Genomic DNA, 25,990 nt, shown 5'->3' on the forward strand with positions numbered 1-25,990 from the left:
GCATCAAAAAAGTGTCACACATCTGGTATCGCCGTACTCAGGAGAAGTTGGGGAATGTGTTTTGGGGTGTCATTTTACATATACCCATGCTGGGTGAGAGAAATATCTTGGCAAAAGACAACTTTTCCCATTTTTTTATACAAAGTTGGCATTTGACCAAGATATTTTTCTCACCCAGCATGGGTATATGTAAAATGACACCCCAAAACACATTGCCCAACTTCTCCTGAGTATGGCGATACCAGATGTGTGACACTTTTTTGCTGCCAAGGTGGGCAAAGGGGCACATATTCCAAAGTGCACCTTTCGGATTTTGCAGGGCATTTTTTACACATTTTGATTGCAAAGTTCTTCTCACACATTTGGGCCCCTAAATTGCCAGGGCAGTATAACTACGCCACAAGTGACCCCATTTTGGAAAGAAGACACCCCAAGGTATTCCGTGAGGGGCATGGCGAGTTCCTAGAATTTTTTATTTTTTGTCGAAAGTTAGTGGAATATGAGACTTTGTAAGGAAAAAAGAAAAAAAAAGAAAAATCATCATTTTCCGCTAACTTGTGACAAAAAATAAAAAATTCTAGGAACTCGCTGTGCACCTCACGGAATACCTTGGGGTGTCTTCTTTCCAAAATGGGGTCACTTGTGGCGTAGTTATACTGCCCTGGCAATTTAAGGGCCCAAATGTGTAAGAAGTACCTTGCAATCAAAATGTGTAAAAAATGGCCTGCGAAATCCGAAAGGTGCACTTTGGAATATGTGCCCCTTTGCCCACCTTGGCTGCAAAAAAGTGTCACACATGTGGTATCGCCGTACTCAGGAGAAGTTGGGCAATGTGTTTTGGGGTGTCATTTTACATATACCCATGCTGGGTGAGAGAAATATCTTGGCAAAAGACAACTTTTCCCATTTTTTTATACAAAGTTGGCATTTGACCAAGATATTTTTCTCACCCAGCATGGGTATATGTAAAATGACACCCCAAAACACATTCCCCAACTTCTCCTGAGTACGGCGATACCAGATGTGTGGCACTTTTTTGCAGCCTAGATGCGCAAAGAGGCCCAAATTCCTTTTAGGAGGGCATTTTTAGACATTTGGATCCCAGACTTCTTCTCACACTTTCGGGCCCCTAAAAAGCCAGGGCAGTATAAATACCCCACATGTGACCCCACTTTGGAAAGAAGACACCCCAAGGTATTCAATGAGGGGCCTGGCGAGTTCCTAGAATTTTTATTTTTTTTGCATAAGTTAGCGGATATTGATTTTTTTTTGTTTTTTTCTCACAAAGTCTCACTTTCCGCTAACTTAGGACAAAAATTTCAATCTTTCATGGACTCAATATGCCCCTCACGGAATACCTTGGGGTGTCTTCTTTCCGAAATGGGGTCACATGTGGGGTATTTATACTGCCCTGGCTTTTTAGGGGCCCTAAAGCGTGAGAAGAAGTCTGGAATATAAATGTCTAAAAATGTTTACGCATTTGGATTCCGTGAGGGGTATGGTGAGTTCATGGGAGATTTTATTTTTTGTCACAAGTTAGTGGAATATGAGACTTTGTAAGAAAAAACAAAAACAAAAACAAACAAAAATTTTTCGCTAACTTGTGCCAAAAAAAATGACTGAATGGAGCCTTACCGGGGGGGGGGGGGGGGGGGGTGATCAATGACAGGGGGGTGATCAATGACAGGGGGGTGATCAATGACGGGGGGTGATCAATGACAGGGGGGTGATCACCCATATAGACTCCCTGATCACCCCCCTGTCATTGATCACCCCCCTGTAAGGCTCCATTCAGACGTCCGTATAATTTTTACGGATCCATGAATCGGATCCGCAAAACACATGCGGACATCTGAATGGAGCCTTACAGGGGGGTTATCAATGACAGGGGGTGATCAGGGTGATCACCCCCCTGTCACTGATCACCCCCCCTGTAAGGCTCCATTCAGACATCCGCATGATTTTTTCGGATCCATGGATACATGGATCGGATCCACAAAACACATGCGGACGTCTGAATGGAGCCTTACAGGGGGGTTATCAATGACAGGGGGTGATCAGGGTGATCACCCCCCTGTCAATGATCACCCCCCCTGTAAGGCTCCATTCAGACATCCGCATGATTTTTTACGGATCCATGGATACATGGATCGGATCCACAAAACACATGCGGACGTCTGAATGGAGCCTTACAGGGGGGTTATCAATGACAGGGGGTGATCAGGGTGATCACCCCCCTGTCAATGATCACCCCCCCCTGTAAGGCTCCATTCAGACATCCGCATGATTTTTTACGGATCCATGGATACATGGATCGGATCCACAAAACACATGCGGACGTCTGAATGGAGCCTTACAGGGGGGTTATCAATGACAGGGGGTGATCAGGGTGATCACCCCCCTGTCACTGATCACCCCCCCTGTAAGGCTCCATTCAGACATCTGCATGATTTTTTACGGATCCATGGATACATGGATCGGATCCACAAAACACATGCGGACGTCTGAATGGAGCCTTACAGGGGGGTTATCAATGACAGGGGGTGATCAGGGTGATCAGGGTGATCACCCCCTGTCACTGATCACCCCCCCTGTAAGGCTCCATTCAGACATCCGCATGATTTTTTACGGATCCATGGATACATGGATCGGATCCACAAAACACATGCGGACGTCTGAATGGAGCCTTACAGGGGGGTTATCAATGACAGGGGGTGATCAGGGTAATCAGGGTGATCACCCCCCTGTCACTGATCACCCCCCCTGTAAGGCTCCATTCAGACATCCGCATGATTTTTTACGGATCCATGGATACATGGATCGGATCCACAAAACACATGCGGACGTCTGAATGGAGCCTTACAGGGGGGTTATCAATGATAGGGGGTGATCAGGGTGATCACCCCCCTGTCACTGATCACCCCCCTGTAAGGCTCCATTCAGACATCCGCATGTGTTTTGCGGATCCGATCCATGTATCCATGGATCCGTAAAAATCATGCGGACGTCTGACTGGAGCCTTACAGGGGGGTGATCAATGACAGGGGGGTGATCAATGACAGGGGGTGATCAGGGAGTGTATATGGGTGATCACCCGCCTGTCATTGATCACCCCCTGTAAGGCTCCATTCAGACGTCCGCATGTGTTTTGCGGATCCGATCCATGTATCCATGGATCCGTAAAAATCATGCGGACGTCTGAATGGAGCCTTACAGGGGGGTGATCAATGACAGGGGGGTGATCAATGACAGGGGGTGATCAGGGAGTGTATATGGGTGATCACCCGCCTGTCATTGATCACCCCCTGTAAGGCTCCATTCAGACGTCCGCATGTGTTTTGCGGATCCGATCCATGTATCCATGGATCCGTAAAAATCATGCGGACGTCTGAATGGAGCCTTACAGGGGGGTGATCAATGACAGGGGGGTGATCAATGACAGGGGGTGATCAGGGAGTGTATATGGGTGATCACCCGCCTGTCATTGATCACCCCCCTGTAAGGCTCCATTCAGACGTCCGTATGCTTTTTGCGGATCCGATCCGTGGATCCGTAAAAATCATACGGACGTCTGAACGGAGCCTGACAGGGGGGTGATCAATGACAGGGCGGTGATCAATGACAGGGGGGTGATCAGGGAGTTTATATGGGGTGATCATGGGTGTTCAGGGGTTTATAAGGGGTTAATAAGTGACTGGGGGGGGGTGTAGTGTAGTGTTTGGTGCGACTGTACTGACCTACCTGAGTCCTCTGGTGGTCGATCCTAACAAAAGGGACCACCAGAGGACCAGGTAGGAGGTATATTAGACGCTGTTATGAAAACAGCGTCTAATATACCTGTTAGGGGTTAAAAAATTCGGATCTCCAGCCTGCCAGCGAGCGATCGCCGCTGGCAGGCTGGAGATCCTCTCGCTTACCTTCCGTTCCTGTGAGCGCGCGCGCCTGTGTGCGCGCGTTCACAGGAAATCCCGGCCCTCGCGAGATGACGCGTATATGCGTGACTCTGCGCAGGGCCGCCACCTCCGGACCGCACATCTGCGTTAGGCGGTCCGGAGGTGGTTAAAGGGATTTTTTATACCGGACATGCTGCCGCCATCTTCTTTTCTGGCTCCTGTTGATGATTGACAGTCTTCTACCTAGTTTTCTCCCTTTCTCTCTAGGAGAGAACTGCCAATTATCAGCAGATGAGCGGGGAGTGCAGGAGATTATGAATAACCATGACTCTTCTCAGGTAGATTTGACTCTTTTCAAGGCCGGTGCTGCAATGATTATGATGCTGGTTCTCATCAACCATTTACTTTTAGCTCTTTAGTGACACACCGCTGACATTAGCATTTCTGTCACTATTTTATGCTGCCCTCAGTGAGGTTAGCATAAAGTTGATGACAGGTTCCCTTCAAAATCTGGCACTGGGCAGAACAAGGAAGTCTTGCTGTTGTGGGCGAGCATTATCCTGCTGAAAAATGCCAGTTGGAAGCCCAACGCTGACATTTCTATCTGGGCAAGTAATTTTTTGGGTCAATGAGTGTAATTCCACCTCTTGTTGTTATTCAGTTGCAATTCAGTTGTGCTCGACTCTTTGCGACCCCATGGACCACAGCACGCCAGGCCCCTCTATCTTTCACTGTCTCTCGAAGCTTGCCTAAACTCATGTTTGCTGCTTCCATGATACTGTCCAGCCATCTCATTCTCTGCAGTCCACTTCTCCTTTTGCCTTCGATCTTTCCCAGCATCAGGGTCTTCTCCAATGAGTCCTGCCTTCTCATTATGTGCCCAAAGTATTTTAGCTCCAGCTTCAGTATTGCTCCTTCCAATAAACAATCAGGGTTAATTTCTTCAAGGATTGATTGATTGAGTCTTCTCTAGCACCACAGTTCGAAAGCGCTGATTCTTCTACGCTCAGCTTTCCCTATGGTCCAGCTCTTATCACCACACATTACTACAGGAAAAACCATGGCTTTGACCATACGAACTTTTGTTGGCAAGGTGACATCTCTGCTTTTAATTACACTGTCCAGGTTTGTCATTGCTTTCCTTCCAAGAAGCAAACGTCTTTTAATTTCATGGCTGCAGTCACCATCTGCAGTGATCTTTGAGCCCAAGAAAACAAAATCTAATACTGCTTCCACCCCCTCCTATTTGCCAGGAGGAGATGGATCCTGATGCCATGATCTGCCAACTTTTGCACTCTCCTCTTTCACTCTCATCAAGAGGCTCCTTAATTCTTCTTTGCTTTATGCCATGAGTCGTATCATCTGCATATCTGAGGTTGTTGATATTTCTAGCAGCAATTCTAATTCCAGCTTTTGCTTTATCCAGTCCAGAATTTTTTATTATATGTTCTGCATATAAGTTAAATAAATAGGATGATAATATGCAGCCTTGTCGTACTCCTTTTCCAATATTGAACCAATCAGTTGTTCCATGTACAGTTCTCACAGTTGCTTCTTGACCTGCATACAGGGGTCATTGTGACAAGATTTGGGGGATACTATCTCTTCTTATTGAGAGAGTGCCTTAATTATTGTGAGGAGACGTATAGGCCATACATGCTCCTCCAGAATTCTGGGAAGAAAGGGATGCAAATGAGCTCTTAACAAGCTCTGCCTCTAATGCCTCCAGGTGTAAGGCAGCTATCCTATAAGTCAATGTTCAACCCTTTAAATAGGCCTTGAGACAATATTCGAGTTATGTCTCAAGGCCTATTTAAATGGTCAAACATTGATTTATAGGATAGCGGCCTTACATCTGGTGGCATTAGAGGCAGAGCTTGCTAAGAGCTCATTTTCATTCATTGTCCCAAGATAATAAATGTGGTATGAATATATGATTAGTATCATAAGGTCAGGTTGTACTTAGGGGAGTAACTACCATAGCGGCAGACCATGTGACTGCTATGGGGCCCAGGGCAAGAGGGGGCCCAGTCTTAGTTGGGATTATCTCCTCTTCTACTAGAGTTGAAAACTTGGCCAGGACTCTACCCTTTAAAGGAACAATTGAGCAAATGAGGCAGTAAAAAAATGGCCCAAGGGTCATTCTGTTCTGTGTGGGGGCCTGGTTTGATCCTCGTTATGGGGCCCTTACTTCTCTATGTACGCCACTGGTTGCACTTGTACCATTGACTTTTAGTTTATATAAATAAAGGGCTGGTAAGGGTCCACATGCAGTAATCTTCTCGTTCATGAGCTCCTTATCAAGCAGTGTAGTTATAACACACTTGAGCAAGGATAACACACAGGGGAAATATTTCAGTTACGGTGCACTATACAAAAACTGCACCACTACACACCCTGATGATGAATCTTCCATTGTTTTAAACGGTTGAACAGTTCTGACAGTTTTCCTTGCTACATATGAGTGGTATTTCATAAGTTCAAGTATAAATTTAGCATTTTATAGCAAAGGCTAAGTTAAGGTTCAAGCTAACATAAGTTAAAGACAGTAGCTGTGATCATTTCTCAGACTAGTAAATGAATACTGCTACTTAGCTAAGAGCAGGAGCAAGTTCATTCTGCCACTCCAAGCTCTGAGAGGCTGCATGCATTGAAAAAGCTTAATTACTATTCAATTACAGTGAGACAAAGGTTTAATTACCGTTTCATTATAGCTCTTTGGAAGATCCTTAGAATAGCCATATGCTGTTAAGATGTATTGACTGTAGGAGTGCATTGTCAGAAAGCAAATCATTTCTGATTTTCTTATCTCCACAAAATCAACTACTGCCTTGGTTTCTGGTTCTGAAACAGGTGAAACTCCACAGTATGAATTGCTTGAACAATTTGTAGATGATCCAAAATCTGAAATATAAATAGACGAGAAATAGAGAGTGGTTACATAGCTATAGATGGATATGATACCAGTGCCACATGGATATAGATAGATAGCCACATCTGCCATAAGGAAAAAGAGCATCTTGCCTCAGGTGATGACTGACCTACCTCTGAGGGGACGACCCTTTACAGTGGGGAACAGGAACCTATGAGGCAATAGAATGGAACATGAGGTCACAATGACATCACCTCGATCTCTTGCCCCGGCTTACAGGCTCCTCGATGACGTGGTCACAAGTGGCTGCTTCCTAACTCAGGAGGTCATAACCATGCCACTGCACCACCTGAGACCTGGTGCAGGAGATTGTGATGATGTCATTGTGACCGCCTGTGCCGGGACATGAGAACTCAGGCTACATGTTGGCATTATTGGAGAAGGAGGGGGAGAGAGCATTATACATATTACCACTACAGAAAGACATTATACTACAGTGGAACTACAGGGGAGAGAGCATATTACATATATATATATACAGGGAGTGCAGAATTATTAGGCAAGTTGTATTTTTGAGGATTAATTTTATTATTGAACAACAACCATGTTCTCAATGAACCCAAAAAACTCATTAATATCAAAGCTGAATATTTTTGGAAGTAGTTTTTAGTTTGTTTTTAGTTTTAGCTATTTTAGGGGGATATATGTGTGTGCAGGTGACTATTACTGTGCTTAATTATTAGGCAACTTAACAAAAAACAAATATATACCCATTTCAATTATTTATTTTTACCAGTGAAACCAATATAACATCTCAACATTCACAAATATACATTTCTGACATTCAAAAACAAAACAAAAACAAATCAGTGACCAATATAGCCACCTTTCTTTGCAAGGACACTCAAAAGCCTGCCATCCATGGATTCTGTCAGTGTTTTGATCTGTTCACCATCAACATTGCGTGCAGCAGCAACCACAGCCTCCCAGACACTGTTCAGAGAGGTGTACTGTTTTCCCTCCTTGTAAATCTCACATTTGATGATGGACCACAGGTTCTCAATGGGGTTCAGATCAGGTGAACAAGGAGGCCATGTCATTAGATTTTCTTCTTTTATACCCTTTCTTGCCAGCCACGTTGTGGAGTACTTGGACGCGTGTGATGGAGCATTGTCCTGCATGAAAATCATGTTTTTCTTACCTTGCAGACTTCTTCCTGTACCACTGCTTGAAGAAGGTGTCTTCCAGAAACTGGCAGTAGGACTGGGAGTTGAGCTTGACTCCATCCTCAACCCAAAAAGGCCCCACAAGCTCATCTTTGATGATACCAGCCCAAACCAGTACTCCACCTCCACCTTGCTGGCGTCTGAGTCGGACTGGAGCTCTCTGCCCTTTAGCAATCCAGCCACCTGGCCCATCAAGACTCACTCTCATTTCATCAGTCCATAAAACCTTAGAAAAATCAGTCTTGAGATATTTCTTGGCCCAGTCTTGACGTTTCAGCTTGTGTGTCTTGTTCAGTGGTGGTCGTCTTTCAGCCTTTCTTACCTTGGCCATGTCTCTGAGTATTGCACACCTTGTGCTTTTGGGCACTCCAGTGATGTTGCAGCTCTGAAATATGGCCAAACTGGTGGCAAGTGGCATCTTGGCAGCTGCACGCTTGACTTTTCTCAGTTCATGGGCAGTTATTTTGCGCCTTGGTTTTTCCACACGCTTCTTGCGACCCTGTTGACTATTTTGAATGAAACGCTTGATTGTTCGATGATCACGCTTCAGAAGCTTTGCAATTTTAAGAGTGCTGCATCCCTCTGCAAGATATCTCACTATTTTTGACTTTTCTGAGCCTGTCAAGTTCTTCTTTTGACCCATTTTGCCAAAGTAAAGTTGCCTAATAATTATGCACACCTGATACAGGGTGTTGATGTCATTAGAGCACACCCCTTCTCATTACAGAGATGCACATCACCTAATATGCTTAATTGGTAGTAGGCTTTCGAGCCTATACAGCTTGGAGTAAGACAACATGCATAAAGAGGATGATGTGGTCAAAATACTCATTTGCCTAATAATTCTGCACGTAGTGTATATATATATATATATACACACTGATCCCTCAAGAAACAGTGGCCTCAGGATACAATATTTTCAACATACAATGGTCTTTTCTGACCCATCTTAAGTTTAAACCAGACTCAACATACAACATAAAATGACTCAGATCCAACCAATTAAGGCTACTTCTCTGGTAAAATAGCTGTATACATGTATATAATATATTATATGGAAGGAATTGTTTTATCTGTCTTAGTTATCTGCTTATTTTTTTTTAATCTTAATTTTCTCTTATCTTGGATGACATTTTGGGGCTTTGGAACCGATTACTCAACTTACAATGGTTTCATCATCCTGCAACCAATTAATATTGTATCTTGAGGGACCACTGTATATATATATATATATATATATATATATAAATATATATATATATATATATATATTTATATATATTACTACTATGGGGGGGATTATAGTAAAGAGGGACTTAAGAGAAAGAGCATTATATATACAATCACCACAGGGGGGCATTATACTACAGAGTGACTACATGGGGAAGAGTATTATATATTATATATATACAGGGCGGGTATTACCTCTACAGGGAGGCATTATAGTACACGGGGACTACAATGGAAGAGAATTATATATACTCCCACTACAGAGGGCATTATACTACAGAGGGACTACAGGGGGAAGATAATTATATATACCGTACTACCACCACAGGGGGGGGGGCATTATACTATAGAGGGAGTACAGGTGTGGCATTATAATACAGGCAAGAGCATGTCAGGGGCATTATTCATTTGGGCACTATAGGGGGTGCATTATAAATACTGGCACTAAAGGGGGCACTATACTACAGGGGGCACTACAGGGGTGTTACGACCAGTGGGTCCCACACTACAGGGGGCATTATAATACAGGTGGCACTACAGGGGTGTTATGACCAGTGGGTGGGATCCACTGGTCAAATCATAGAGTGTGGATTCTCTTTATCAACCAAGGGATGGCAGCCACTAACCTCTAGGGTGTTACTCAGCACTCTCACAGAAGACAGGACAGAAAGCAGCAATAGAGAAACTGAACCACTACCTAAAGGATTAGCTAATACGGTTGACAGCTGACTCACAGACTTAGACAATGCTCTAGTAGCTCAAGTTGCAGTAAGAGCCACAGTTAGTGTGAACTGCTGTTATTTCTGCAGTAAAATAGCTGACACTGTGGTGAGAAGTCGTATTGCAGAGAAGACTGGAATAAAGGCAGCAGCTGATGGTGATCATGATTGTCAGAGTCAGAAGCTGAAGCGTGGTCAGAGACCAGACAGATTTCAGAAGCCAGTATCAGATAGTAGCATTGCACAAAGGATCAGACAGGTTCAGGGTCATACAGGTCCAGTAGGCGATGTAGGCGGTAGGCAAACAGAATGGTCAAACACAGAAGATCAGAACACCTTTGCTATTACTTTTAGTAACTAAATGCTCAGGCAACTTCCTGGAAGAAGAAGCTGCTATTTAACCTTGTAACCCCACCCAGGGCCCGTGATGGGGGGGCAGGAAGCATGTGCCCCTGGAAGTATAAATGACAGGAAGCGGCAGGCGCAAGCCCCTATAGGACACCAGCATGGGATGGAGCATGGAGGCAATGTGGCCAAAGAACCTGTCTGGCAGGCATGCACCTGCCATATCTGGCGGAGACAACATATGACAGGTGAGACAACGAGAGCTATGGCAGAAGGCCTAGGTCTAACAAAGGGTCATTATAACTAGGAGCTTTGCAGGGCTTTATAATACTTGGGCTATTACATGGGGCATTATAAATACTTGGCGCTTCTACTGGGGGGCATTATAACTACTGACGCAGGCATTCATTATCATGCTATCCCACCACCTGAGACCTAGTACATGAGGTTGCTGTGATGTCATTGTGACTGCCCAATCTGGAACATGTTTACTTAGGACACATGGTGGGACACAGGTGAGTATTATATATATTGTGACACAGTGAAGGGTTGTGTCTGTCAAAGCAGGTATTTTCCTCCCAGCATGTGCGGCTGGGATGGTTAAGCCAGGTGAGGTCAAATACTGGACCGGAGGTTAAGTGCTGGTCCAGGTTTTGGCAGCACCTGGCTGTCCTTAAATAGGCAGCTGGGCTCAGCAGAGATCCAGCTCACCAGTTCAGTAATGCGACGAAAAAGCCAGGTCAGCTCAGCGTAAACTCAAATAAACAGATTTCCAGCACGAAGGAGATAAAATCTTGCATGTTCTTTATTAAATATTCCAAACGTACACACGGTGCAGTGAAAGAGGTCCCTCCATGTCCCTGGTCAGACCGAGATGTTTCAGGCCAGCCGGCTCTTAGTCATGATCTGGTCACTGCACCATGTGTACATTTGGAATATTTAATAAAGAACATGCAAGATTTTATCTCCTTCGTGCTGGAAATCTGTTTATTTGAATGAAGTTTACGCTCAGCAAAAATGTCTCTGTTTTGGGATCTGAGGCTTGGTGCTGTGCTGTAGGGCTGAGAGCCACATGTTGGAGAAACAGGCCCCCTAAAGTCTGCTGTGGACTACTGGAGTAAGAACTGCCAGTGACTTGTGTTATACAGTATGAACTTTCCATTGTGTGTGAATTAATACCAAGACTGCAAAGTTACGTGCTGTTTTGTGCAATTGCCTCAAGTGTGAATAAACACTGACGTTTTGCGTTAAGAACTTGTATTTTGCCTCTGTACTGTGTCTGCTTACCCTATCTACCAGAGCAAAACCCCACTATAATATATATATATATATATATATATGTACAGTGGATATAAAACGTCTACACACCCCTGTTAAAATTACAGGTTTCTGTGATGTAAAAAAATTAGACAAAGATAAATCATTTCAGAACTTTTTCCACCTTTAGGCTACAGTCACACGTCAGTATTTTTCTATAATCCGAATTTCGGTCCGTTTTTTGCGGATCCGTTGTTCCTGAAAATGTTTCCGTATGTCATCCGTTTTTTGCGGATCCGCAAAAAACTGAAACATGTATACATTTCAATAATCAAATAAAGTTGTTTGGATTTCTTTAAAAAAAAATAAAAAAAAATTGCTATGTGTTTCCAGGAACGGATTCCGCAAAAAACGGAAGACATACGGAATGACATCCGAATGTCTTCCGTTTTTTGCGGATCCATTGACTTTGTATTGTACCAGGATCCGAATTTTGCGGAAAAGAATAGGACATGTTTTATATTTAAACGGACATACGGAACAACGGAAACGGACAGCACACATTGTGCTGTCCGATTATTTCCAGGACCCATTGAAAATGAATGGGTCCAGATCTGGTCCTGATCTGTTCCGCAAAAAACGGAACAGATCAGGAAAGAAAAAACGGACGTGTGAATGGACCCTTAATGTGACCTATAAACTGTACAACTCAATTGAAAAACAAACTGAATTCTTTTAGGCTGAGTTCACACGGGCGAGATTTCCGCGCGGGTGCAATGCGGTAGGTGAACGTATTGCACCCGCACTGAATCCTGACCCATTCATTTCTATGGGGCTGTGCACATGAGCGATTTTTTTCACGCATCACTTCTGCAATGCTTTAAAATCGCAGCATGCTCTATATTCTGCGTTTGTAACGCAGGACAGGCCCCATAGAAATGAATGGGGCTGAGTGAAAATCGCAAGCATCCGCAAGCAAGTGCGGATGCGGTGCGATTTTCACTCATGGTTGCAAGGTGACAGTCTATTCACTGTATTATTTTCCCTTATAACATGGTTATAAGGGAAAATAATAGCATTCTGAATACACCACGGTGATGTACCATGTGATTGGAGCATGTGATCTGACGTCACCAAAGGTCCTTTAGCCGACAGCTCATCAGAAGAGACCGGGAACTGCGCGATGAAGAGGACAAGGTGAGTTAATTTCTTTTATTTTTTTTTAACCCTCAATTGACCTTGTACTAAGCATTCTGTATTCAGAATGCTATTATTTTCCCTTATAACCATGTTATAAGGGAAAATAATACAATCTACACTACAACTAACCCAAACCTGAACTTCTGTGAAGAAGTTCGGGTCTGGGTACCACAGTCGGTTTTTATCACGCGAGTGCAAAACACATTGCACCCGCGTGATAAAAACTGAACATCGGAACGCAATCGCAGTCAAAACTGACTGCAATTGCGTACCTAATCGCGCGGGTTTGCCGCAATACACCGGGACGCATCCGGACCTAATCCGGACACGCCCGTGTGAACCCAGCCTTAGGTGGAGGGAAGAAAAAAAAAACTCAACTAAAATAGTGTGCATTGCACAAGTATGCACACCCTCTTATAACTGGGGATGTAGCTTTGTTCAGAATTAAGCAATCACATTCAAAATCATGTTAAATAGGAGTCAGCATACACCTGCCATCATTTAAAGTGCCTCTGATTAACCCCAAATAAAGTTCAGCTGCTCTAGTTGGTCTTTCCTGAAATTTTCTTAGTCGCATCCCACAGCAAAAACCATGGTCCACAGAGAGCTTCCAAAGCATCAGAGGGATCTCATTGTTAAAAGGTATCAGTCAGGAGAAGGGTACAAAAGAATTTCCAAGGCATTAGATATACCATGGAACACAGAGAAGACAGTTATCATCAGGTAGAGAAAATATGGCACAACAGTGACATTACCAAGAACTGGACGTCCCTCCAAAATTTATGAAAAGACAAGAAGAAAACTGGTCTAGGAGGCTACTAAGAGGCCTACAGCAACAATAAAGGAGCTGCAGGAATATCTGGCAAGTACTGGCTGTGTGGTACATGTGACAACAATCTCCCGTATTCTTCATATGTCTGGGCTATGGGGTAGAGTAGCAAGACGAAAGCCTTTTCTTAGGAATAAAAACATCCAAGCCAGGCTACATTTTGCAAAATCACATCTGAAGTCTCCCAAAAGCATGTCGGAAAAGGTGTTATGGTCTGATGAAACCGAGGTTGAACTTTTTGGACATAATTCCAAAACATATGTTCGGTGCAAAAACAACACTGCACATCACCCAAAAAAACACCATACCCACAGTGAAGCATGGTGGTGGCAGCATAATACTTTGGGGCTGTTTTTATTCAGCTGGAACTGGGGCCTTAGTTAAGCTAGAGGGAATTATGAGCAGTTCCAAATACCAGTCAATATTGGCACAAAACCTTCAGGCTTCTGCTAGAAAGCTGAACAAGAAGAGGAACTTCATCTTTCAGCATGACAACGACCCAAAGCATACATCCAAATCAACAAAGGAATGGCTTCACCAGAAGAAGATTAAAGTTTTGGAATGGCCCAGCCAGAGCCCAGACCTGAATACGATTGGAAATCTGTGGGGAGATCTGAAGAGGGCTGTGCACAGGAGATGCCCTCACAATATGACAGATTTGGAGTGTTTTTGCAAAGAAGAGTGGGCAAATCTTGCTAAGTCAAAATGTGCCATGCTGATAGACTCATACCCAAAAAGACTGAGTGCTGTAATAAAATCAAAAGGTGCTTCAGCAAAGTATTCGTTTAAGGGTGTGCACACTTATGCAACCACATTATTTTATTTTTATATTTTTTCTTTCCTCCACCTAAAAGATTTCAGTTTGTTTTTCAATTGAGTTGTACCGTTTATGGGTCATATTAACACAGATTTAGGTGCAAAAAGTTCTGAAATGATTCATCTTTGTCTAATTTTTTTACATCACAGAAACCTGACATTTTACCAGGGGTGTGTAGACTTCTTATATCCACTGTAAATATATATATATATATATATATATATATATCTAGAAATGGACAAACGGCCAGCAGCACTCCAAAATATCAAAGAAAACGTGTGGTTTATTAAGCCAAAGTCAAGCGACGTTTCAACAGCTTGTTGCTGTCTTTATCAAGGCTTGATAAAGACAGCAACAAGCTGTTGAAACATCACTTGACTTTGGGTTAACAAACCACACGTTTTCTTTGATATTTTGGAGTGCTGCTGGCTGTTTTTCAATTTCTAGTTCATTGGACCTAGGTGCTGGTCCACACTGGTCGGACGTGCACCCCTCTTCTATACAGTGTGCTGCATCCTCAATTTTACAAGGCCTATATATATACGCACACTAATGGAGGCCCTGGGGTAGGAAGAGAGTGTTATATATATATTACCGCTTCTGGGGGCATGATATGACAGGGGTCACTACAGGGGGAGAGTATTATATATATTTCCACTACAGGCAGGCATTATACTACAGGGGAAGAGACAATTATATATATATATATATATATATATATATATTACCACTACAGGTGGAATACAGGGGGAGAGCATTATTTATATTACCAGTACAGGTAGGTATTATACTACAGGGGGAGAACATTGTATATAATACCACCACAAGGGGAAATTATAATATAGGGGTGGCATTATAATACAAGCCCTGTTAAAGGAGCGGTCACTATGAAAGTCACTGTTAAAGGGGCGGTCACTGTGAAAGTCACTGTTAAAGGGGCGGTCACTATGAAAGTCACTTTTAAAGGGGCAGTCACTGTGAAAGTCACTGCTAAAGGGGCAGTCACTGTGAAAGTCACTGTTAAAGGGGCGGCCACTGTGAAAGTCACTGTTAAAGGGACAGTCACTGTGAAAGTCACTGTTAAAGGGGCAGTCACTGTGAAAGTCACTGTTAAAGGGGCGATAACTGTGAAAGTCACTGTTAAAAGGGCGGGCACTGTAGAGGTCAATTTTAAAGGGGCGGCCACTGCTGTGGAGGTCAATGTTAAAGGGGTGAGTACTGTAGAGGTCACTGTTATGGGGGAAACTGTCGATATCTTTTTCAGACACACGGAAACATAAAATGAAATAGATGAAATATACCCGTGCAACACCCGTGTATTAGCCAATAGGAGATCGCAGCTTTATTCACATTCTAACTGCCATTCACAAAGTCATATGACCCTTATTATCCAATAAAAACTTGCAGGTCCTTCAGTCTGGACATACACACTTACACCAGGTTTCCATTACAACAGCTTTTTTCCTTACTGTTTGTTTGAGGTCATTGTTAAGGGGACGTGGTGCTGTAGAAGTCACGGTTAAGGGGTAAGGTGCTATCGATGTCACATTTTAAAGGGGCAGGGTGCTGTGGAAGTCTTATATTAAGTGGACTGGGTGCTATGGAGGTCTTATATTAAGGGGGCAGTAGGAGGTTTACTTTTAAAAGGGGAAGGACCCTCCTGTGCAGCTCAAGGTTAAGGGGGCCACCCGCTGTGGAGGTCACTGTTAAGGGGATGGAATGCTGTGGAAGTCACTGTTAAGAGGGCGGGCCACTGTGGGGGTCACTGTTAAAGGGGTGGGCTGCTGTGTAAATCACTGTTAAGAGGGCGGGCCACTGTGGGGGTCACTGATAAAGGGGTGAGCTGCTGTGGAGGTCACTGTAAAGGAAAAGATCACAGTGGAGGGTCACTGTAAAGGGTGTGGACCACTGTAGAGGTCACTGTTAAGGGGGCAGGGTACTTTGTAGGTCACTGTTAAGGGGGCGAGGTGATGTGGATGTCATTGTTTAGGAGGCAGGCCTCTGTGAAGGTCAAAGTTAAGGGGGTGGGCTGCTGTGGAGGTCAATGGTAAGGGGGCAGGGTGCTGTAAAGGTTACTTTAACGGGGCAGGGCATTGTGGCGTGACTGTTAAGGGGGCAGTCCACTGTATAAGTCACTGTTAAGGGGGTGAGGTGCTGTAGAAGTAATTTTTAAGGGGGTGCGGCATTGTAAGGTGACTGTTAATGGGGCGTGCCACTGTGGAGGTCAGTGTAAAGAGCGCAGGGAACTTTGGAGGGCACAGTTAAAGGGGCGTGTTTGTTTAGAAGTCACTGTTAAGGGGACAGGCCACTGTAGAGGTCACTGTTAAGGGGGTGGCGTAATTTGTAGGTCAAAGTTAAGGGGATGGGCTGCTGTGGAGCGGCAGACAGCTGTGGAGGGTTAGTGTTAAGGAAATGGGCCGCTGTGGAGAACACTGTTATGTGGACTAGGGGCTGTGAAGGTCACAGTTAACAGGGTGGGGCACTGTGGAGGTCACTGTTAAAGGGGGAGGCTGCTTTGGAGTTCAACATTAAGGGGGTGGGCTGGTGTGAAGGTCACTATTAAGGGGGAGGGGTAATGTTGAGGTAACTGTTATGGGGAAACAGTGTGGATATCTTTTAACCTCACACACAAACATTAAATGAAACATACCCGTGCAAAGCCGGGTCATCCTGCTAGTAATACATAAAATAAATCCTGAATTTCACGGTGAAGTGTTATAAACAATAATACTTACTACACCACTTCGCATTGAAGTTACGGTTGAGATCTACCCCATAACAGGTGCCATTTTCATGCTTTGAACGAGATTTTCTCCAGAGTCGGTCCTATTCAGAGATATTGGATAATTTTTGTTAGACATTAATTAAAGGGAAAATGTCCTTTAATTTATTTTTATAAATCAATAACTAACATACAATGAACAAAAATATAAACGCAAGACTTTCTGTTTTGCTCCTATTTTGCATGAGCTGAACTCAAAGATCTGAAACATTTTCTACATACACAAAAGACCCATTACTTTCAAATATTGTTCACAAATCTGTCTAAATCTGTTAGTGAGCACTCCTTTGCCGAGATAATCCATCCCACCTCACAGGTGTGGCATATCAAGGTGCTGATTAGACAGCATAAATATTGCACAGGTGTGCCTTAGACTGCCTGCAATAAAAGGCTAGCCTGAAATGTGCACAGTTTTGACTTACTTGGGGGGGGGGGGGGGGCGCATTTGTTTTGATCAGGTTGTTGATTGCGGCCTGTGGAATGTTGCTCCACTCCTCCTGCCCACTCAAGTCAGTGACAACGAACTGCAGTCAGGTCCAGACCCCGATGAGGACGACAAGCATGCAGATGAGCTTCCCTGAGACAGTTTCTGACAGTTTGTGCAGGAATTCTTTGGTTATGCAAACCGATTGTTGCTTCAGCTGTCCATATGGCTGGTCTCAGACGATCATGGAGGTGAACATGCTGGATGTAGAGGTTCTGGGCTGGTGTGGTTACACGTGGTCTGCGGTTGTGATGCAGGTTGGATGTACTGCCAAATTCTCTGAAACACCTTTTGCACATTTTAGAGTGGCTTTTTATTGTGTGCAGTCTAAGGCACACCTGTGTAATATTCATGCTGTCTAATCAGCACCTTGATATGCCACATCTGTAAGGTGGAATTGGAGAAGTGCTCACTAACACAGATTTAGGCCTCATGCACACGAACGTTGTTTGGGTCCGCATCCGAGCTGTCGCTTTGGCGGCTCGGATGCGGACCCATTCATTTCACTCCGTGTGCTGTTCGCATCCGTGGCTCCGTTCCGCGGCCCCGCAGAAAAAAATATAACATGTCCTATTCTTGTACGTGCTTTGCAGACAAGAATAGGCATTTATATTGACGACGCCCGTTCCGTTCCGCAAATTGCGGAAGGCAACACGGGCGCCTTCTGTTTTTTTTTTTTAAACGTCACGGTCGTGTGCATGAGGCCTTTTTGTTTCATCTGTGATGTAGTGAAATATAATTACACGCACTTCATACGTTTCAAAGGCTTTTATCGACAATTGCATGACATTTATGCAAAGAGTCAGTATTTGCAGTGTTGGCCCTTCTTTTTCCAGGACCGCTGCAATTCGACTGGGTATGCTCTCAATCAAATTCTGGGCCAATTCCTGACTGATAGCAACCCATTCTTTCATAATCCCTTCTTGGAGTTTGTCAGAATTAGTCGGTTTTTGTTTGTCCACCCGCCTCTTGAGGATTGACCACAAGTTCTCAATGGGATTAAGATCTGGGGAGTTTCCAGGCTATGGACCTAAAATGTCAACGTTTTGGTCCCCGAGCCACTTAGTTATCACTTTTGCCTTATGGCACGGTGCTCCATCGTGCTGGAAAATGCATTGTTCTTCACCAAACTGTTGTTGGATTGTTGGAAGAAGTTGCTGTTGGAGGGTGTTTTGGTACCATTCTTTATTCATGGCTGTGTTTTTGGGCAAAATTGTGAGTGAGCCCACTTCCTTGGATGAGAAGCAACCCCACACATAAATGGTCTCAGGATGCTTTACTGTTGGCATGACACAGGACTCACCTTTTCTTCTTCGGACAAGCCTTTTGCCTGATGCCCCAAACAATTGGAAAGAGGCTTCATTGGAGAATATGACTTTGCCCCAGTCCTCAGCAGTCCATTCACCATATTTTCTGCAGAAGATCAATCTGTCCCTGATGGGGGCTTTTTTTGGAGAGAAGTGGCTTCTTTGCTGCCCTTCTTGACACCAGGCCATATTCCAAAAGTCTTCACCTCACTGTGCGTGCAGATGCGCTCACACCTGCCTGCTGCCATTCCTGAGCAAGCTCTGCACTGGTGGCACTCGGATCCCGCAGCTGAATCCTCTTTAGGAGACAATTCAGGCGCTTGCTTTTTTGGACGCCCTGAAGCCTTCTTAACAAGAATTTAACCTCTTTCCTTGAAGTTCTTGATGATCCTATAAATTGTTGATTGAGGTGCAATCTTTGTAGCCACAATATCCTTGCCTGTGAAGCCATTTTTATGCAATGCATTGATGGCTGCACGCGGTTTTTTGCAGGTCACCATGGTTAACAATGGAAGAACAATGATTTCAAGCATCACCATCCTTTTAATGATCTCCAGCCTTATGCTTGTCAACATTCTCACCTGAGTTAACAAGACAATTACTGAAATGATCTCAGCAGGTCCTTTAACCACCTCCGGACCGCCTAATGCAGATTTGCGTTCCGGAGGTGGCAGCACTGCGCAGAGTCACGCATATACGCGTCATCTCGCGAGACACGAGATGACGCGCTTAGCTGGCCCGCGCATGCGCATCCCGGGCCGGCAAAAGTTAGAGGGGGGTCACGTCAGCAACCTGCCAGCCAATGATTGTCGCTGGCAGGTTGCTGATTTTTTAAAAATCCAACCAGAAGCCATATAACACATCATATTAGTAAATATGATGTGTTAAATGGCTTCCCTGTTTCTCTGCTGGTCCTTTTCGTCGGTTGGTCTCAGCAGAGGTGCAGGCTTCACAGTGAGTAGCACCAAACACTACACTTAGCCCCAGATCACCCCCCTGCAGCCCAATTAACCCCTTGATCACTCCTTCTTGCCCCTGTCAATCACTAGTGATAGTAAAAAAAGTGATCAGTGCAAACTGTCACTTTTTTTTTTTCACTGGTATTGACTGTTAGGTTTTAGGGATAGTTTAGGCCCCTTGGTTAGGTAGTTTAGGGATCAGTTAGCGCCCAGCCCACCGCACCGCAGTCACTTATTCACTGATTAGCGTATCGCTAATCAGCTTTTGTACTTTTATAGTATCTGTAAGTGATCAAAACTGATCACAGTCAGATCTATAATAGTATTAGTGTCACCTTAGCTCACCCTCCACCCAAAACGCAGTGTTTGCCTGATCAGGCCTGATCGGTCGCCCACACGTGCGTTCGCCCACGCCGGCCCCGCCGCAGTGACAAAAAATTATCGCTGCGGCGATAAAAAAATCGGTTTTGATATTTTTTATCAACCGCAGCGGCTTCCGGTACTTCGCTAGCCTCCCATTTGTAAGACAGGCTTGCTTTTTTTCTTGGGTAGTCTCAGGGAATACCCCTAAATTTAGTTGCCCAAATGTCAAACAGGGGGTATTCTTCTGAAGAGGCCTACAGGCTTCTGACCCAGTCGGATGAGGAATGGGAACCCTCATCTGACGAATCTAGCGGGTCAGAATATGAACCTGTAGAAAGCAGTGGCACTCTGACCCAAAGTTCGGACGAGGAGGTTGAGGTCCCTGATAGCACCAGGCGTACCCGGCCCCATGTCGCTAGACCACAGGTTGCGCAGGATCCGCTTCAAGAGCAGCAGAGTGGGGTTGGCGCTGTCGGATTACGTGGTGAGGCATACAGTAGCAGCGCAGCCCTCCCTGGACCTAGTACCAGCACTGCTGTAGAACATGGTGAAGTGGCGAGCACCAGAAGGGCAGTTGAAGCTGGTACGGTGGCACGTGCATTAGTTACCCCGTCGCAGCCACCGCACAGACGGGCCCGTAGAGCCCCTAGAATCCCAGAGGTGCTGGCAAACCCTGATTGGCAGTCCCCAACTTCAGCCGCACCTGTAGTTCCCCCTTTCACTGCCCAGTCTGGAGTTCGGGTTGAGACAGCTCAGATCGGTTCGGCCCTTTTTTTGAGCTGTTCTTGACTGCAAAGCTCTTAGACTTAGTTGTGGCAGAAACAAATCGGTATGCCACTCAATTTATATCCGCCAACCCGGGAAGCTATTATGCCCAGCCTTTCCGGTGGAAACCAGTCCAAGTTTCCAAAATTAAAATTTTTCTGGGCCTTCTCCTCAACATGGGTCTAACCAAAAAGCATTAATTGCGGTCATATTGGTCCACGAACCCAATTCATCACATGCCCATGTTCTCTGCTGCTATGTCCAGGGCACAATTTGAGGCCATCCTGCGTTTCCTGCACTTTAGCGGCAACACCACCTCCCGTCCCAGAGGCCACCTAGCTTTTGACCGGCTCCACAAAATTCGGCCCCTCATAGACCACTTGAACCAGAAATTTGCAGATTTGTATACCCTTGAGCAAAACATCTGCGTAGACGAGTCCCTTATACATTTTACCGGGCACCTTGGCTTCAAACAATCTGTCCCAAGCAAGCGCGCCCGGTATGGGGTCAAATTGTATAAGCTTTGTGAAAGGGCCACAGGCTATACCCACAAGTTTCGGATCTATGAGGGAAAAGATCAGACCCTGGAGCCGGTCGGTTGCCCTGACTACCTGGGGAGCAGTGGGAAGACAGTCTGGGACTTGGTGTCACCCTTATTCGGCAAGGGGTACCATCTTTATGTGGACAATTTCTACACAAGTGTGGCCCTCTTCAGGCATTTGTTTCTAGAACAGATTGGCAGCTGTGGCACCGCGCGAACTAGTCACGCGGGCTTCCCCCAACGGCTCGTTACCACCCGTCTTGCAAGGGGGGAGAGGGCTGCCTTGTGTAACCAAGAACTGCTCGCGGTGAAATGGAGAGACAAGCGTGACGTTTACATGCTCTCCTCCATTCACGCAGACACGACAATACAAATTGAGCGAGCAACCCGTGTCATTGAAAAGCCCCTTTGTGTCCACGACTATAATGCGCTCATGGGAGGGGTGGACTTCAATGACCAGATGTTGTCTCCGTATTTAGTTTTCCGACGCACCAGACGCTGGTATAAGAAGGTGTCTGTATATTTGATTCAATTGGCTCTGTATAATAGTTTTGTTCTCTACAGTAAGGCTGGGAGAACTGGATCCTTCCTCAAATTTCAGGACGAGATTATCGAGAACCAATAAGGCGTGACACCCGCTATTTCTGTCCTGACTGCCCTGACCACCCTGCCCTATGCTTTAGAGAGTGTTTCCGGAAGTACCACACACAGGTACACCTAGCATAGGGATCACATCTCACCAGGACAGGCACACAGGGCTATTAGGGCCCATTTACACAGAGCTTCTGCAAACCTCTCCTTTCACCTGGGATAAAGTGCATAATGTACTTCGCCACATCTTTGGGCGATTTGCGCTTTGCACATTGTCCCATGGGGAAGAAGAGGTTTGTCCTATAAAAGGTAAAAAATAAAACACAAAAAAAACCACCAGTAAGCAAAAAAGTTAAAGTTCAGTTTCAAAAGTTAAAAAAAAGTTTATATGTTCTGTTCTAAAGTTATTATAAAGTTAATAAAATTTATTGCGTTGCGGCCTGGTTTTTTCTTTTTTGTTTATTTTTTTTTACCTTCCAGGTGGACCAACCGATCGACTAGCTGCAGCACTGATGTGCATTCTGACAGAAGCATTGCGCTGCTGTCAGATTACACACATGTCGGTGTATGCGGCGCTGCAAGACGAGATTTCTCCTCTGCAGTAAAATATACGTTTGCCGAGGCATATGAGCTGAGGAGGTGGCGGTGTTCATATGCTTTGGCAAATACTTTGTATATATAAAAAAAATAAAAAATCCCGGCAATGATTTATTCATCCACATCGATTGATGTGAATGAAGATATCTGATTTGCCAGGGCATACGAGCTAAGTGGGTATGGATGTTGGGTGGAGCTCCTATGTCCTTGCAGACGCCTTTCCCCTCCTTTTTTTTTTGGGGGGGGGGGGCATTTTTTCATCCACATTGATCGATGCGAATGAAGAAATCTGTGCCGTTCATTTTTTTCTTTCAGCCCAGAGGCTGAACGGAAAGAAAAATCTCATTACCTGTATGCTCAATATAAGGAGAATAGCAGAAACTCCTAATGCTGGCCATACGTGTAATGATTGCGGAGACCCTCAAATGCCAGGGCAGTACAAACACCCCACAAATGACCCCATTTTGGAAAAAAGACACCCCAAGGTATTCGCTGAGGGGCATATTGAGTCCATGAAAGATTTACTTTTTTGTCCTAAGTTAGCAGAAATTGAGACTTTGTGAGAAAAAACTAAAAAAAAAATCACTTTCCGCTAACTTATGCCCAAATTTTTTTTTCTATGAACTTGCCAGGCCCCTCATTGAATACCTTGGGGTGTCTTCTTTCCAAAATGGGGTCACATGTGGGGTATTTATACTGCCCTTGCTTTTTAGGGGCCCTAAAGCGTGAGAAGAAGTCTGGGATCCAAATGTCTAAAAATGCTCTCCTAAATGGAATTTGGGCACCTTTGCGCATCTAGGCTGCAAAAAAGTGTCACATATGTGATATCGCCGTACTCAGGAGAAGTTGGGGAATGTGTTTTGGGGTGTCATTTTACATATACCCATGCTGGGTGAGATAAATATCTTGGTCAAATGCCAACTTTGTATAAAAAAATGGGAAATGTTGTCTTTTGCCAAGATATTTCTCTCACCCAGCATGGGTATATGTAAAATGACACCCCAAAACACATTCCCCAACTTCTCCTGAGTACGGCGATACCACATATGTGACACTTTTTTGCAGCCTAGATGCGCAAAGGTGCCCAAATTCCTACTTCTCACGCATCTGGGCCCCTAAAATGCCAGGGCAGTATAACTACCCCACAAGTGACCCCATTTTGGAAAGAAGACACCCCAAGGTATTCCGTGAGGGGCATGGCGAGTTCCTAGAATTTTTTATTTTTTGTCGCAAGTTAGTGGAATATGAGACCTTGTAAGGAAAAAAAAAATCATCATTTTCCGCTAACTTGCGACAAAAAATTCTAGGAACTCACCACGCCCCTCACGGAATACCTTGGGGTATCTTCTTTCCAAAATGGGGTCACTTGTGGGGTAGTTATACTGCCCTGGCATTTTAGGGGCCCAGATGCGTGAGAAGTAGTTTGCAATCAAAATGTGTAAAAAATGGCCTGTGAAATCCGAAAGGTGCTCTTTGGAATGTGTGCCCCTTTGCCCACCTTGTCTGCAAAAAAGTGTCACACATGTGGTATCGCCGTACTTAGGAGAAGTTGGGGAATGTGTTTTGGGGTGTCATTTTACATATACCCATGCTGGGTGAGAGAAATATCTTGGCAAAAGACAACATTTCCCATTTTTTATACAAAGTTGGCATTTGACCAAGATATTTATCTCACCCAGCATGGGTATATGTAAAATGACACCCCAAAACACATTCCCCAACTTCTCCTAAGTACGGCGATACCACATGTGTGACACTTTTTTGCAGCCTAGGTGGGCAAAGGGGCACACATTCCAAAGAGCACCTTTCGGATTTCACCGGTCATTTTTTACAGATTTTGATTGCAAACTACTTCTCACGCATATGGGCCTCTAAAATGCCAGGGCAGTATAACTACCCCACAAGTGACCCCATTTTGGAAAGAAGACACCCCAGGGTATTCCATGAAGGGCATGGCGAGTTCCTAGAATTTATTTTTTGTCACAATTTCGTGGAATATGAGACTTTGTAAGAAAAAAATAAAAAATAAAAAATCATCATTTTCGGCTAACTTTGTGACAAAAAATAAAAAGTTCTATAAACTCACTATGCCCATTAGTGAATACCTTAGGGTGTCTACTTTCCGAAATGGGGTCATTTGTGGGGTGTTTGTACTGTCTGGGCATTGTAGAACCTCAGGAAACATGACAGGCGCTCAGAAAGTCAGAGGTGTTTCAAAAAGTGGAAATTCATATTTTTGTACCATAGTTTGTAAATGCTATAACTTTTACCCAAACATTTTTTTTTATCAAAGACATGTAGAACAATAAATATAGCGAAAAATTTATATATGGAGGTCGTTTTTTTAGGAAACTTTTACAACTGAAAGTGAAAAATGTCATTTTTTTGCAAAAAAATTGTTATATTTCGATTAATAACAAAAAAGAAAAAATGTCAGCAGCAATGAAATACCACCAAATGAAAGCTCTATTAGTGAGAAGAAAAGGAGGTAAAATTCATTTGGGTGGTAAGTTGCATGACCGAGCAATAAACGATGAAAGTAGTGTAGTGCAGAAGTGTAAAAAGTGGCCTGGTCATTAAGGGGGTTTCAGCTAGCGGGGTTGAAGTGGTTAATGACAGCAATGAAATGCAGTGGAAAGGTTTTTTGGGGATTAAGTTAATTTTCATGGCAAAGAAGGATTATGCAATTCATCTGTTCACTCTTCATAACATTCTGGAGTATATGCAAATTGCTATTATAAAAACTTAGGCTGCTTTCACACTAGCGTTCGGTATTCCGTTCGTGAGCTCCGTTTGAAGGAGCTCACGAGCGGACCCGAACGCAGCCGTCCAGCCCTGATGCAGTCTGAATGGAGGCGGATCCGCTCAGACTGCATCAGTCTGGTGGCGTTCAGCCTCCGCTCCGCTCGCCTCCGCACGGACAGGCGGACAGCTGAACGCTGCTTGCAGCGTTCGGGTGTCCGCCTGGCCGTGCGGAGGCGTGCGGATCCGTCCAGACTTACAATGTAAGTCAATGGGGACGGATCCGTTTGAAGATGCCACAATGTGGCTCAATCTTCAAGCGGATCCGTCCCCCATTGACTTTACATTGAAAGTCTGGACGGATCCGTCCCAGGCTATTTCCACACTTAGCTTTTTTTTGCTAAAATAATGCAGACGGATCCGTACTGAACGGAGCCTCCGTCTGCATTATTATGGGCGGATCCGTTCTGA

At 44.5% G+C, this 25,990-nt stretch overlaps 1 protein-coding gene across 3 annotated transcripts in view; it reads right to left on the reverse strand.

Annotated features, from left to right (window-relative positions):
- CPO (carboxypeptidase O) overlaps positions 1-25,990 on the reverse strand; it is a 224,946-nt gene that overhangs the window by 77,322 nt on the left and 121,634 nt on the right. For all 3 annotated transcript variants that reach the window (XM_044304955.1, XM_044304954.1, XM_044304953.1), the window contains 2 exons: positions 17,124-17,214; positions 6,595-6,797 (listed from right to left, as the gene is read on the reverse strand). In XM_044304955.1, the coding sequence (XP_044160890.1) occupies positions 6,595-6,797; positions 17,124-17,214 (294 nt within the window). The remainder of the gene's footprint in view (positions 1-6,594; positions 6,798-17,123; positions 17,215-25,990) is intronic.

Source organism: Bufo gargarizans, chromosome 8 (genome assembly GCF_014858855.1).
Source record: "Bufo gargarizans isolate SCDJY-AF-19 chromosome 8, ASM1485885v1, whole genome shotgun sequence".
Taxonomy (NCBI): domain Eukaryota; kingdom Metazoa; phylum Chordata; class Amphibia; order Anura; family Bufonidae; genus Bufo; species Bufo gargarizans.